The sequence below is a fragment of the Colletes gigas genome, unplaced genomic scaffold (genome assembly GCF_013123115.1).
Source record: "Colletes gigas isolate AHSC1104 unplaced genomic scaffold, ASM1312311v1 Colletes_gigas_Sc00035, whole genome shotgun sequence".
Lineage (NCBI taxonomy): Eukaryota > Metazoa > Arthropoda > Insecta > Hymenoptera > Colletidae > Colletes > Colletes gigas.
In genome coordinates, this window is record NW_025106664.1 from 494587 (window position 1) to 510346 (window position 15760).

General features: G+C 34.8%; 4 protein-coding genes across 8 annotated transcripts; 1 reads left to right on the forward strand and 3 right to left on the reverse strand.

Moving 5' to 3' along the window:
• Positions 1–1562: 1562 nt before the first annotated feature.
• LOC122402323 (protein ILRUN) lies at positions 1563–3432 on the forward strand. The gene is made up of 3 exons (XM_043405017.1): positions 1563–2010; positions 2496–2845; positions 2924–3432. The coding sequence occupies exons 1-3, from the start codon at positions 1853–1855 to the stop codon at positions 3028–3030; spliced, it is 615 nt and encodes a 204-aa protein (XP_043260952.1). The 5' UTR covers positions 1563–1852; the 3' UTR covers positions 3031–3432.
• Positions 3433–3626: 194 nt separating this feature from the next.
• On the reverse strand, positions 3627–5449 carry LOC122402322 (thymidylate synthase). Its single transcript, XM_043405016.1, has 4 exons — positions 4666–5449; positions 4295–4558; positions 3968–4230; positions 3627–3901 (listed from the first exon to the last, which is right to left on the reverse strand). Exons 1-4 carry the CDS (start codon positions 4838–4840, stop codon positions 3692–3694), a joined length of 912 nt encoding a protein of 303 aa, XP_043260951.1. The 5' UTR covers positions 4841–5449; the 3' UTR covers positions 3627–3691.
• A 569-nt stretch (positions 5450–6018) lies between these two features.
• LOC122402347 (myotubularin-related protein 10-B) lies at positions 6019–9883 on the reverse strand. 5 transcript variants are annotated; one of them, XM_043405053.1, is made up of 11 exons: positions 9615–9883; positions 9294–9393; positions 8994–9188; positions 8727–8882; positions 8518–8642; positions 8283–8435; positions 7904–8208; positions 7680–7826; positions 7452–7624; positions 7199–7369; positions 6019–7126 (listed from the first exon to the last, which is right to left on the reverse strand). In XM_043405053.1, the coding sequence occupies exons 2-11, from the start codon at positions 9354–9356 to the stop codon at positions 6653–6655; spliced, it is 1962 nt and encodes a 653-aa protein (XP_043260988.1). In that variant the 5' UTR covers positions 9357–9393; positions 9615–9883; the 3' UTR covers positions 6019–6652. The 5 variants fall into 5 exon arrangements, with proteins under 5 accessions (XP_043260988.1, XP_043260992.1, XP_043260991.1 ...); XM_043405057.1 differs by having other exon boundaries at positions 8754–8882; positions 9294–9883; XM_043405056.1 differs by having other exon boundaries at positions 7452–7609; positions 9294–9883.
• A 402-nt stretch (positions 9884–10285) lies between these two features.
• Positions 10286–12437, reverse strand: LOC122402374 (histone PARylation factor 1). The gene is made up of 5 exons (XM_043405097.1): positions 12161–12437; positions 11458–12018; positions 11242–11390; positions 10917–11155; positions 10286–10828 (listed from the first exon to the last, which is right to left on the reverse strand). Exons 1-5 carry the CDS (start codon positions 12293–12295, stop codon positions 10524–10526), a joined length of 1389 nt encoding a protein of 462 aa, XP_043261032.1. The 5' UTR covers positions 12296–12437; the 3' UTR covers positions 10286–10523.
• Positions 12438–15760: the final 3323 nt, after the last annotated feature.

Below are 15760 nucleotides of genomic sequence, written 5' to 3' on the forward strand. Positions count from 1 at the left end.
TCTGCCCCCTTTGATTAAATTTTCCTTTTCCTTTTCTTTTCCAGTACTCTATTCTATTTATCTTTCCTACTCCCTATGCTCCCTGTTTTTATTTAATTATCTACATTTCTACTATTTCTACTATCTCTTATTCCCTTTTTCCCGCTCAATGTAGGTACTAGGTTTGTTTTACGCTTGTTACTTTCCTAACCTTACTTCCGTAGTCTGTTACATACTTATTTGCCTCAAAACTATGCTATTGATTTTCCTGTATCCATATCTAAAATCCTATAAGCTATTTCGCTCTCTTTAAATGTCCTCATATTATTTTTGCCTCTTTCTTAAATTTAATCGCTCATACGCTACCGCTAAAATGCACACGTGCTCACGCTTCTACTGCTCTAAGCCGAGTCTCTACGTACCTACTCAATTGTATATTTTATCTTATTTTATCGTATTTTTCAGGACAATATTTATTGTGATTTGTTCATTGCACTTTTTGTGCCGTATTTCGAATATGCAAGAAATGTGCAGCAGGTACTATTGTATCACCTAAAATAAAAAAGTTTCTTTAACTGATATGTATGTATACAGGGTATTCGGCCACCCCGGGGAAAAATTTTAATGGGGGATTCTGGGGGCCAAAATAAGACGAAAATGAAGAATACTAATTTGTTGATAGAGGCTTCGTTAAAAAGTTATTAGCGTTTAAAATTGCGCCGTAGATACGTAATCTGCGTACAACTGCGTGCGCACGATAGTGGTTCTCACTCAGCATGAGAAACTCTACTTAGTGACGTATCGACAGCCTTACAATTTTCTGAGTGAGAATCACTATCACGCGTACACAGTTGTTCGCAGATTGCAGTTCTACAGGCGTAATTTTAAACGTTAATAACTTTTTAACGAATCCTCAATCAACAAATTGGTATTCTTGATTTTCGTCTTATTTTGATTCTTGAATCTTCCATTAAAATTTTTCCCAGGGGTGGCCGAACACTCTGTATAATTTAGGCTTGGAGTTGGGTAAAGATTTCAATACGTAATATTTTATGTATTTAAAATGTTATAACATCAGCTCCACAAACGAGACTATAAATTATTCTAAAATGTTTGTAATATTATTTTTTTCTAATAAATCATATTGATTAATTCTTCAACAATATAATTAATAAACGTATTGATATTGATATTTGCTATAAAAATTCAGCGGATAACATTTTTTGCTATCGTTCATTATAAACTTCATTGGATACTTTATACTGAATAGAATAGTACAGTTTAAGAATTATAAAAGTTCGATGCGCCAGCGAATGAACTAGAACGTTTCCTATCTCTAGAATATAAATATTGGTGGCGATACGTTAAACCCGAAACTATGATCTATGATTGCGCACTTCAAATGTGTTTTGAAGTAACGAAAAAATCAAAAACTGATATGATAAAACCAACGATCCCTGTACGCATGTAACCCGTAATACATAGAAGTAGGAATACGACGTAAAAACGGACGAGCCGAGTTTATGTATGTTCACTTTTCTTGCAAAGTTTTTACATATCAGTTTATCAGCTACAAAAACTTGGTATCTGCGGTGTGCCAAGGTCAAGGTGACGGACGTCACAAAGGGAACGGAAGACGAGTGAGTTCACCTCGACTGTACGGACTGTACGGAAGTGATCTTCGAGTTTTGCGTGTTTCTCGTACAGAGTGTACCGTGGATACATGCACCCGCTGCGCACGGACGAACGTCACGAAGAATGACATTTAAAATTTGCAGTTAAAGATTAAGAGGATATAGGGACGTGTTTAAGAAGGTGCGTGTACATTGACAGTTACGTTACATGGGGCACTGAACGATTAAGGGAGCGCATCATGAACGTGGATAACGATTTGGACCAGCATTTGTTGCGCCAGTTCAGCTGTCTAGGCACCACCGATAAGGACGATCTGGTGAAGCAGCTGCAGAAGCTGCTGGCTGGCAGCCAGCTGAACGAAGCCACTGCTACGTTCTTTCTCGATATGAATAACTGGTGAGATACTGTCCCTTTCACATGTCGTTCTTACCGATGACCAACTTTCGTCGTTCGACCTAACCCTAACGTCGCCATGTTTACATGATGTTCACCTCGGACTCTAACTGGATACTGTTGACAGTTTGTATTCGCGAACGCAATTCATTCGCTTCTACGTTCGACTTCATTCACTGGTTGTTTTTTGTAATCGGTCAAACTTTTGATTCGTTGAACGAACGTTATTTAAAGTGTAACTAAGTTGGAAACAGGGTACAGAGAATTTCGAAATCTTTGATAGGCTCTGAGAGTAAAGAAGTTTTCCGTTTATTTTGAGTGTAACATATTCTTGTAATGATACAAAGAAAGTAGCAACTCACTGGTCGATGCTATGCCAATGTTCTTAGAAAGCATTTGTCAATACATTTATTTTGTTAATAGCTGTAAAGATTTATTGACTTTATTGTTTCCTATTATTATTAAAAGTAATTTCTATGCAATTGCAGGAATCTCCAGGCAGCTATATGTAGTTATTTTGACTTTGAGTCTCCATTCAAATTCCCTTGTATGGCACTAATATGTGATAGTACTATTGGCGAAGGAGAATCGGTACCACCTAATACTAAATTTCGAAAATCATGGCACGTACGAAATAGTGGTACAGAAGCATGGCCTGCTGAGATTTGTCTACAGCATACAGGAGGAGTACAAATGGGAGAATGTACAAGAGTACCAGTTCCATCTTTAGGTCCCAAAGAAACGGCTGAAATAAGCGTCGATCTTACAAGCCCTCCCATTAACGGTGTATATCAAAGTAAATGGAGGATGATGACATCAACAGGTTCCTATTTCGGGGGTAAGTATATTTGCTTTTGTAATGATTTTGTGTCAAGATCGTCTTTATCGCATAAATAATTTTTTTTCTTCTCTTTAGACATCATTTGGGTGATTATTGCGGTGAATGAATGTGGCACCCTAGCGGTTACTCAACAACTGCATCAATTAAGTACTTCACAATCTAACGATGTACAGATGTGCTAGCCCCTGATATCCAGAGACTTCCCTTAAATTTTTTTTTCTTTTTAATGCTGTTAATTATTTTAAATCAAGTAAGTGAATATAACATATTCATTTAAAATATTGCTTTAAATAATAGAATGATTTTCTGCTAGTGACACAAGAAACAATATTTCCAACAGATATTTACATGATTTAAGGAAGTACTGGATTTAAATACTGTATAGAAGTAACGTAATTTTGTTAGATTTGAAAATTGTTTACATAAGGCCTTTTAGCGTCCATGCTTGTCAGTTACATCAAAATGTGTTTTTTTTTTTCCCGCGATATTCTCTGTAATACAAAATTTGATGAATAATATACACTCGCGTAATGTAAAGCTGTAACAGACACGTATGGACCACATTTGAGACCGGTACTGAAAAAAATTGAAATATATATATATATTATACATAAATATATGTATATATATATATACACATATGTACAATTACTAAGATACGAGTTTATTAAAAACATAATTTTTATTAGAAAATAAAGTATAAATGCGGTTAGAAATTATAACACACAGTGAATTATATTCATTTACCAATTCAAAGACAGATTAGATGCTTACTTTCTTAACAGCAATCAACTTGAATCGAATAAACGGTAGTTCATTTTGGTGTAATGTGACTGTATTTGTTTAAATGGCCATTGTCATTGAAATTTTTGGATGCGGTTCATATCCGATCAATTCAAAATTTTCCACTACAAAATCGTCGATATTTTCAACGTTCCCGACTATTTTTAAACGTGGAAATGGTTTCGGCTCACGTTTAATTTGTTCCTCAAGCGCAGATATATGATTAAGGTACACATGACAGTCACCCATTGTATGTATAAATTCACCTGGCTAAAAGTAAAAGAAGAAATATAGTTTCTGTTAAAAATTCATACGACTCCCTTTGTAGAAACTTACCTTCAAATTAGTAATATGAGCCAACATATATGTCAATAACGAGTAAGATGCTATGTTAAATGGCACTCCAAGACCCATGTCGGCGCTTCTTTGATAAAGCTGACAGGATAATTCACCGTTACTCACATAGAATTGAACAAAGACATGGCACGGAGGTAAGGCCATTTGTGAAATGTCAGTTGGGTTCCAAGCCGTCATTACTATTCTTCTGTCTTCTGGAGAATTTCGTATCTTGTTTATTACTTCTTGCAATTGGTCATTACCTGCATACATAAAAAAATATGTCAAGGTAGTGATCATTAACTTTACATATAACATGTGATTTACCTTGTCCCTTGTAATTAGTATGCATGTTTTCATATTTTGCACCAAAGTGCCTCCACTGAAATCCATAAATAGGTCCTAAATCTCCTTCTTCCCTATCAGTGAAACCACATGAATTTAAATATGCACGCGAGCTGTTTCCATCCCAAATATGAATATTTTTCATTGACAATAGTTTAGCATTTGTTGACCCTTTTATAAACCATAACAATTCTTCTACTACTGCCTTCCAAAATACTCGTTTTGTAGTTAATAATGGAAATATACCTACAATCGATTATCTTAATCTCATACTATATTTAATTACAGGAGGGTATGTTACTTCTTACAGAAATACAAATTGTTCTGTTCATTCGTAAGTTAAGTTTACCTACTGTCTCTTAAACTAAATCGCATATGGGCTCCAAAAATAGACAATGTTCCCACACCAGTGCGATCATCCCTTTTCGCTCCTTCTTTAATGATCTTGCCAATTAAATGTAAATATTGATATTCTTCGTGTTGCTTTTCACTTTGAACATGTCTTAATTCAGTCTGTTTCTCGCCCATAATTTAAAAAGAAATATCAGTACAACCGAGATAATGTATAAAAGTAACGTAAAATAAGAGCTGTTCAAAAATGAACGTCAACGCAAGTACGAAGCACGTTTTATTGGACGATTGCACGCCTTTCTCGGACTTCTTCTCTCTTCTTCCCACCTTTCCTGCCTTTTTCTCGCCAATTCTTCATTAATCTTTAGGGTGCCTTTTCACATGAAACTATTGTAAATCATGATTTTTTAGTGCCACGATAAAAAAGGACATAACTTCGGTCACCGTGAAAACTAAAAATTGGCAGTGTTATAATCCGATGTCACCCAGTATCGTGACAGTAAATTGCGTGAAAATGTCTAAGACAGAAGTGTGACGACATAATTGTACCAAAGGCCATTGACTTTTAATATCACGTGGAAACGCTTCTTATATACGTCATTCCACCACTCGGAAGACTTTACACGCGATAGTTCAGGTTGTGTTTTATCTGTCTTGTATCGTTTCTCGCTCGTTTTCAGTCTCTCTGACTCACTCCCATTTTATCTTTTTCTTATCTTTGCAACAGTGTGGCCAGATTTGGCGTAATTGAACTGTCAGATACTTCGGAATTTTTAGCGCTATGATTAAAATACTTATCGCTTTATATGAAAAAATGTGTAGAAAAATGGATGAAGAAGTTAATTAGATATTAATTAGATTCGAATAATATTTGGAGCAGTTATAAAGTGTGGCGCGTATATGGCCGCACGATGGCGCTTTACGGGAGAGTGGTCGACCGTAGGGGAACCCCAAATGTATATTAATACCGAAACAGTTGTATCACTTTCACTGTATGATTTATTGACATGAATATTATTATCGGACCACATAAGGGATTATAAAATTTTAGAATTTATAAAAATTAAGAAATTAATGGGAAAAGCAGAAGGGAATGTAAATAAAAAACATGGAAAATATGTCTTATAATTTTGAGTTTGTATTAATATACACAAATACAAATTTATGAATTGTAATCTATTAACGAATCTTTTGAACCAATATTCAACCGATCAAAGCTCTGAGCAAAAGCTAGTTTAGGAGCGAATGTAACATTTTTATTCAAACTGTTCAAACATTTCAGCAGATTGAATTTTTTCAAGCTTGTGGGTAATTAAAATAAATAAAATGTCACTATACTTTTTCTACAAAAAATAGTTTTATTGTTATTTAAGTTATAACATCAGAGTGTTATTAAATATCAGTTTTCTTTAATTCCGCTATTTTACAATGCGATATACGTACAAAAGAAAAACTTTGTATCCTCGTTACTGGTAATCGTATCAATTCAAGGAAAACCGAATGAGCCAAACATGGAAGGGTAGTAATAATTTATGAAACGCACTGGTTTAACCATTCGCCAAGATTCGATTCGTATTTACAATTTAAATACACAGAGAAAAAGTGGCCGCTAGTTTCGGGAAAATGCTATGCAAGTTGACATAGAAAACGGACTATTCAAATATTCTGAATAAACTTCGAATACTACCATTGCGATCGTTGAATAGAAAATTAAGTTTAAACAAAAAAGTAACGAACTTAAAAATTTCAATTTTTCGCATTATTCAAATGCTACGAATATCCAGATATTTAATCAATATACAAAATATTCAATTATTCGAATGGCTAAGGATTCGAGGTTTATTCGTCGAATGTTTGAATATAAAAAATTCGACAAAGTAGTCTCAGCTCTAGTTTGATACCGAAAAGATAGGAAGAATTTGTGTAACTGCAAGAAATATCCTTCTCTACGTTAACGGATCACGAATGAATATTACCGTAATATGTACATCAATCGGACGTAGTTATCAAAGACTGTGCGTCTAACAAGCTTTCGGTAGTTAAAGTGGAGCTATTCATGATTGGCGCGCTCACTGTGTTTCCAGACTTTTCATTCGAGAACGGATAAAAACTATCAATATTCATTTGAACGGAATAGCTGTTCGATTTGTCGACCGGTGAACTGCAATTACCATTTATGCACATCTTCAACTTATTCACGTCATTTCGTAATAATCTTGCGTAAAGCTCTATGTGATTATGTCCGCCGTTACGGATTTCCAAAGCGGGTATCCAACGAAAATAACACTGTGTCCATAATTCTAAGCTAGCTATATTATACCGGGGCTTTATTATGGTCTTTTTTGTTGCGTCAGATTCGCAAAAATTGTATAGAGGATTATAGAACAGTAAAATGTCCTGTTCGCTGAATTGTTCCCTCCAGTCCCAGACGCTCCGATAAACAAGAAGAGGTTTACTTGGTTCCTAAAAAATATTTTATTCTTAAAATTGCACGTTCATTCAACGAAGAATACTGTAGTATTTTGAAGAGCTTACTGTAGCTGCCGCCACCCGATCTTTCTCGCAATTAAAAATGAACGTATCAAAAATTGAAACGTGAGCAGCATCCCACAATGTTGTCAGGTACGTTTCCGTGAACTCGAATTCTCCGGGAAATTGTTGACTTAATTGCCAGACACAATCCAAATATAGAAGTAACAGCGGAGACTATGGAAAGAGAAAAGAATTTTGCGCGTTAAAGTTCGTAAACCAAGAAAGCAATTATTGTTTACGATTGAATTTAACACACTTTTTCCGAATTGCTCTTAGCAATATGACCTAATCTATCACAGAATGGATGTCCACCGGCAACCCATTCCTTTTGCAACAACGACTGAAACCCATTTATGGTTCTAAAATAAGGATCCAGTAGCAATTGGACTAAGCTCGATACAATACAACATATATCTGTGCCAGCACCTTCTGAAAATCAATCTGTTTAAAATGAGAATTATAAAGAGCAGTACATTGTGATTACCTTGTAAGATAACAGAACGTTCTAGATGAAGGTGTTCGCAAGCTTCAACAGCTTTTTGCAAACAATATGATACACACTTTAACCACTTCGTATTCTCTACCAATGAATAGAAATTATTATCCTGCAGCCAGAATTGCCTAATATTTTCTGAAATGAGCAGAGTTCGTAAGATTGTCAAATATTTGTACTTTGAGCGTATTTGCGGCGTACTAAATGAAATTCACCTGGGGAGCACAGATTAGCAAATTTTGAGAAGGCTACAGCTATAAATTTTACACTAACGTGTTTATTTAATTCTAAAACAACCGGTTCCCGTTTTCGTGGGTGACTTTTGCGAACGTTCTCAAACATAATATTTTCTTGCATTCTCTTAGTAGCCAACAGCGAAAGCTCGGACATTTTAACTAATGCTGCACCATGTATGCTCGACCAAGACCAAATTGGTGGACGGTTGCCTTGGAAGTGCATAGCTGCGACCATTAGCTGACTATCGGTAATGGATGCGGGTACAATTATATACCGTGACAAGCTGTAAATAAATTTGTTGCTCTCTTACACATTATTCGAAGCGTAAATAGAGGCTTTATCGAACGCAGCATTTACCTACGACAGAGCTTGAAGTCTACATTAGCAGTAGACAATCTCCAAAATTTTCTATGTTTCTCATTACTTATAGTTCGTTCTAATTCGTTAATCCAATCTGACAAGTCTCGAAATAAACGAACACCTTTATCAAGGCTGCTATAGTACGCTTCTCTGAAACATGGAAATAGAAAAAATGAATTAGTTTTAGATATATTATTCGGCACATTTTCTATGAATTGTACTAGATATCAACCTGTAATCATAAGCAAATAATAATTGGTGTCTACTGGGGAAAGCGTGATGTAACAGTGCCCGCAACAGCTTTTGCCCGTCTCCAATGGGTGAAAATTTAAAAGAAAAGGACCATGTTCGTAAATTCTAAAATTCATAATGTATCATACACTTTTAGTAATGCATCATATTAAATATTATGCTGTCAATAGTATACACATGAATAATTACTTTACAAATAATAAATATCCCTTTTACTTTAGATGGTACAGTATTGCCAGGTACCAGTCTCCTTTTCTTATCACCTTCTGTTATATAAATATCTTCAATGTTTGTTAAACATGTATCCATATATCCGTAAAGATGATTCTGTTGACGAGCTACATCCTGTAAAGAAAATATCCTTTCTTTTAAATTGTATTCATTATTTAACAAACAATTCTAAACAGCGATGTGTTAAGAAAACAATGAGTTAAATCGTATTTAAGATTTACTTACTTCTCCGCTTGTGTCGTCGGTTGTAATAAATGTAAGCTTAAAATTTGTGACCGATAGGATGCCGGACGTTCCTTGCTTCAGAGCGCTGACGGGCGAGAACATGAGAACACTTTTTGCTCCAGTGATGAAAATCTCACCAGGTAGTAACTTGATATTGTTTTCGGACAAAGAATTACGTCGACTAGAACCCAGTGGCTGTACAAAATATCAACGGACCGTGCATTTCAAAGAAAGATATTTACAATATCTGCAATTGAGGTTATGTCCTAATGTTTACATGAAAACGCAGCTGGCAATTACCTGCATCTCGTGTTCCTCGAGGCCCACGTAGCTTATAAAATTGTTGCAGCTTTTGCTTTCCATCGCGAACGTTTGAATGATTGTCGTCGACCACGTCGAACTAGAACCATAGAAACAATATCCCTTGGCACTCGTGATTCTGCTTAATTTCCTTTTAATTTCATTCTCGCACGATCGTAGATTATTTATTGTGAATCGAAGTCAAGACATTTTTGAGTTCACAATTAAAAGATCACTTCCCGACCAGGAACAAAATCGCGATACCATATTCTCTTGTGCGATTCATCCTGAATAATTTCTTTACTTCTTCCTCATCCGTACCTATCGTGCTCTGTTCATTGCTAGACCTTGAGGTTGCGTTCATTCGCCGCGGGTAACGCCGTGAAATATCGTTATCGTGTAACGTGGAGTTTGTCACTTAGCCTACAGTCACACGCGAGCGGTGCGTTTCTATGGTTTTCCTTGCTCGCGATTGAAACAACCAAGCAAACATAGGAACGCCGGTCTTGTCTGTCTTCGTTGTTTTAATTGCTAAATAAGGAAAAACATAGAAACGCAACGTCAACGAACCGCTCGTGTGAGTCACACGGTGTTACCCTAGCAGAGATGGAGCCCCGGGTGCACCGAGGTCACCTCATTCTACTTTCTTAACTATGCCAGATCACACGTATGTACAGTAATCCGCTAACTTGAAATCTCGCTGGACGGCACAGGGGCAAAGAGCATTCCTTCTGGGAGACTTCAAGTCAGCGGAGGACTGTACGTGAACTCATAAAATTTCGGAGAATCGACAAAGGCAAACTGACACATGTCCGTCTGACATCTCTGAACCCTAGTCTTAAGAAAGAACAGTATCATTAGTCTTGGATAGAGATGGCGTGTAAAACTTATCACAGTGAAGTCAAGTTTGAAATGTACAAATAATAAATATTTATTAAATAACAAATATAAAAATGAATGTTATCAATATCATTTACAAAATGTTCTTCCTTTTTTTTTTTATACAAAATGAAAAATACAATGCATTTTGTTTATGTTCATAAACCGTAATTATCATCATTCTAATATTTTCAATAATTCTCCTTTTAGTCAATAGTAAGGATGTGCAGAATCCCGAAAATTTCAACAATTCATGTAGCTAAGATAAAATCAGGTCGATTCACATTTAAAAGATTCAATATGATCATTTCAGGTCCGGGATCTTGCACATCCCTAACCAAATTACAATAATTAATAAAGGACACTTAAGTTCGAACCGCGTCTCCTATCTTCTAAATGAGCCCGAGCTATTTCTAATAGCTGCGGTCTCTGCAACAGATTGTAAGCGACAGAAAGCATATTTAACGCTTTGTTTTGAACAAAAGGAACACCGCAAGAGAAAAGATCGTGGCCCAATTCTAAGCATGTGCCGAAATCACATTCGTCAGCGGCGATCGTTGCCAACCTTATTACTTCCTCAAGCTTCGACATCGGTGGTTTCTTCGCTTCCGACGTTGAAGCCTGCTCTATTTGTTTCAATATTTTATCTAATTCGTCTAAAATACACAGATTAAATTAAATCAGTTATATACTGTAAACGAAGTCATAAATGTTGAACAAAAGTTTGTTTCAGTTGCAACTTACTATTAGTTACAGCTAAGTCTCTATATCCTATTTCAGTTTTGCTGTCATATGGTACTACAATACCAGCTTTGTGAAAAGTACTTGCAACAACCTCCTTCTTTCTAACCAGCATACTATTTGTCTGTTTGTCCAATGTTATATTCTTTTCTTTGGCATAGTTTCTCAGCTTTTGATGTAGCTGTGCTATCCGGATCTTTTGAAATGGATTAGCCAGTTTCAGTTTCTCTTCTATATATATGCTATAATGATTAGTTAAAAATATCAATTGTAATGCTCCTTGAATAGATTCGGTTTGAAAATTATTCCAAATTAACAGAATTCTTACTTGACAGAGCCAAAAATATTTTCCGCAACAGGTTCAATTATACAATTTACATTTGCTTTGTTCTTTGCTACGAACACAGGCTTCTCCAAACTATCGTCTCTCCAATAACCAAAATGCAAATTATCTTTGTCATCAATTTTAATAACAGTCTGTAAAAGAATTGTGTAAATATTCACAAATGTTTAGATAACAAAGAAAGATATTTAATATTCTTACTTGAAATTCTGCTGGATCATAATAATATCTCCAGTGCCTCAGCAATGCTTTTTTATCACTAACATTAGAACTTAAAAAATCATCCTTGAACACATCATAGGGACCCACAAGTTGCAATTGAAGATTTTTTAATGCATTCAAAGGATCCGTTTTAGAAATGCTCTTACAAAATTCAAAAAATTGAAAGAAATCTTCTGGCATTTCAGTGAGAAACAAGCATGAAATAACTGTTTGCGCATCACTTGGAAGTAATTTGCCACTTTCAATGTTAATATTGCAATCTTTTAATAATGATGTAATGGTAATTCGATTAACTGAATGGTTTACAGACTCTGCCAACTCAGAATTCGATACATCTTCTGTGGTTTTGATTTTTTTATCATCATTGTTTGCAGTATTATCAACAGTGGACACAATGCTTTCATCAGTCATATTATCGTGTATCTTCTGCACTTTTTTCTTCTGAGAATCGTTTAATACTTCACTGCTGTTCTTTTTTTTCGTCTTTCTGTCATCTTGCGTTTTCCTTTTTTTTGAATGTTTTGTAATAATTTGCTTTTTCTACAAATTATTAAAGCAAAAATTTAGATAGAGAATTCTTAAGTAAAACGTAGGTTACAAACGTTAATAGAAAATTAACAGTAAAACATGCACGTAGTGCAATGTTGTAAATAAAATATGAACAGTAGTTACGAATTCGTACAACGTGTTCTGTAGGTGGATGTTTGTATATTTTGTGGTGAACAGGATTCTTTTGGTAACATTCAATTCCATATCGACAAGGGATCCTACTATCTTCTTGGTAGGTTTTATGTTGATCATTTTCGTTATTACACATCTTTTCGGTTAGATTTCGCGAAAAAAATTACAAAATAAAAATTAAATAAAAACACAGCTAAAAGTATAAAATAAAACCACTCCTTCCAAGTACTGTATCAATAATTGTAATGTTATGAGGACAAACGAAAAGTTAAAGTAGAGCGTAATGCATATCCCTCTATTGGCGAGTACGGCAGATGTCGCCACAATCTGCTGATGAGCTGTATCATATAGCGTCTCAATCCTGCAATTGAAAAAAATGCATCTAACATGCTCTGTATTATCCTCAAATAGAAGGAATCGATGCCTTCGATCGTATCACAGACGTCGTATACCTCATTCGTGATCGTACGATGCAATCTTTGAATATGTTACAGCGCCAAAACAGCAAAATAAAAAAATACAGTTCTCAACATTTTATTACTGAAACTTCCCATTGCACATATACATTATTCTTACAAATTACTCTGCTGCATCTACACGAACGTTACATCTAGATACATTAATAATATTGTATAGAAATATTACAAACAGGTACAAAAACTACACTACATTCTTATTACATGATATCTTACTTTTAATTACGGATTACAAATTGCCATCATTTGCAGGAGATTATCTTCCGTGGCGATGTTACGGTATTTATCGGGTTCTGGACATTGACCCTTTATTTATAAACAATCTGAATCACCGAAATTGCAAAACTGAAATTTGTAACTCTACGATACACATAATAAAACATTAGATTAAAATTTTTTGCCTCCGTGAAAACAATCGTCAAATTTTTGAATGTTAAGTCTCTCGACCTTCTATGTCTATACAATGTTAAAGATTAATATTTCTTGAAATGGAACGCAGATTCTGCAAGATTGATTCTTTGATTGATCGATCGTATCAATGTTCATCGCAATGGATACTATTTGTGCCTACGTACAGTGTTCATCTCGTTTCTTTACTTGTAAATTAATTATTGATCCTTCAGCTGCTAGAAAAAAATTAATTTCTCCATAGATACATCTTTTTTTATCTTGCAAAACGGAAACTGTATTTCAATGATCGAATTTCATGGAAAGAAAGAAATCAAACGTAACGAGTAATTGTATTTAATTGCTTAATTGTTTTTTTTTAAATGTTAAGTAATCATTAACATCGGGATGCATATGTTTTCTGCACTTATGACATTAACGCGTTTTTAAACAAGTCTCGCAACTGAAGGATGATAGTAAAGACTTCTTCATGTAACATGTAAAGTAAATAAAGGAGCTTAATGCTTGTATCAGTTCTAGTCGATCGTGTATAATTAACAATAACCATAGGAGGTGGCAGTGACATTTCAGGGTGGTTGGTTCTTCCCGTTTATCGTACGCAAGGTTGTTACAGTAAGAATTTAAAATAATATGAAAAAGAAACACCATCCTCGCAACCTCAATTCTCTTAAAGACAGTTCATAGTACTAGTATTGATTCATTTAATATTACGATACACTTTTTTATTCACATTCTAAGTCTTTACATGTCTCTATGGCTATAGAGAGATCATCCGACCAAAGAATAAATTAAAAAATGTACAATTTGAATGTTAATTAATTAATACTTTGTGTACATTTCTCCCTAATACGATTCCTCTACCTTAACAAAGTTTCTCGATTCTCTATTATTGCTAACAATTTTGGTTTTCAAAGGGCAGTACTTCGATTTCACTCGAAAGAGATCAATTGGATTCTCCGCTCAAAAAGTTTCAATAATCTCCTAAATAATTTTGCCGAAGACGATGATTTTTGAAAAAATTCAATACCCTTATTATGCTATGAAGAAAAATTCAGACGTATCACCGGTTGTACAGCTTACAGATAATCAATGCGAATACTTTTACTGTAATGGTAATTCTTTTTAACGAGGATTCAGTTGCTTGAAGGTGATCACTTTCTTGGTAAGAATTTTTCTGTTACAAGAATTTATTTACTATCGGATTTGCGCAGCACCTCTTCCTTAAAATGCATTTAAAAAATATGTCCACATCGTTATTATTATTATGGCATTCTTCAAGGTATACACGAGCCAAGGTGCTAACACCAGAAGCATTTCAAAGGATAAAAGTTATCAGGTTTACTGAACATTGTACCGTGAGAAATACTTGACAGGAGAACGTTTAGTTTCTTAAGGGCGGTGGTCCACCCCTTCGTCGAGATCAGATAACGCAACAAAATTCGCGACTACCTACATTAAATCGTTAAAGCAACAACGTGATTTTACGGTTCTGGACCAAAGTATCAAAAGCTCACGAAGTTGCTTTATACATTAGTCTACGAAAGGCTAGATTCATTTTTTTTTTTCATTTTTTTTTCATTTAAACTTAAACATCTATTCGAAAGCCATCGGGCGTTTATTTGGAAATGAAAAAGTAGATATTTACAGGATCTATACAAAAAGAAGGAAGGGGAAAGGGAAAGGCGTCCTTTAAACGAAATCTTACAAGATAATTCAACGCGAAAGAAGAAACTTACATATTAAACTTAAGACAGGCTCTAAAATACAGATTGGTCCCACGTCTCAATTTCTTCCTTTTTTTTTTTTTTTGTTCATTTTGCGTTTTATAAAAAGAAGAGTAGCCTTTGTACACCTTAAAGCAACATCCTACCACGCAGCACGTCTGCGCGAGACAAAGCTACGCTATATACTTGTTTGTAAAACCAGTTTGTAAAAAAGATGATGCTCGATCGTGTTTTATTTGCAGGTTTCGAATCTACCTCTGAACGCGTGTTTACTTTGTCAGAATATATTCTTGTTTTCTTTTTTTCTCTCTGCAACGCAGCCAATTGAAAAAGAAAAAAAAGGAAAAAAAATACACTCACCCGTGACAAAAATAATGGAGTCACGGTTAAGCAGGATACAAAATATTTTGAAATATCGCTAAATGCATTTCTTTCAAGATGTTAAAAGAAAATTGATCCAACAATGAATTGAAGTCCCTATCGCTTATTTACAATTTTACAACGCATACCGTGTACGGTAAAATGTTTCAAAAACCACTATATACGTCGTTATGGTTAACTCAAAAACTTCACGCTCGATTCTTCCTCGGGTTTCCCTGGTATGTATAGAATTTTGGCGACGCACAATTGTCACTTTAAAAATCGTACATTACTTTTGGTACGTTATTATAACCTTAAGTCGTACGAAAAGACAGAATATACATATACAATGTACTCTGCGCTTAATTAAAAGAAAACAAATAATTCCATGCTCGATGCGAAAGTTACCTTAGCTCCACTGGCCTAAAAAATTCAATTCGAGGAACGTTTCAACGTTACATTTAAATAAAAGCTAGAGAAGCAACAAATGAGACGGAGAAGTAAAAAAAAAAAAAAAAATATATAAGAACGATCTTAATCGTCGGGAATTTGAAGAACATATTTAAATCAGGTATACGATATTCCCAACCGTACCTACGCTTTTAATATGCTACAAAATTTTACAAATTCAGA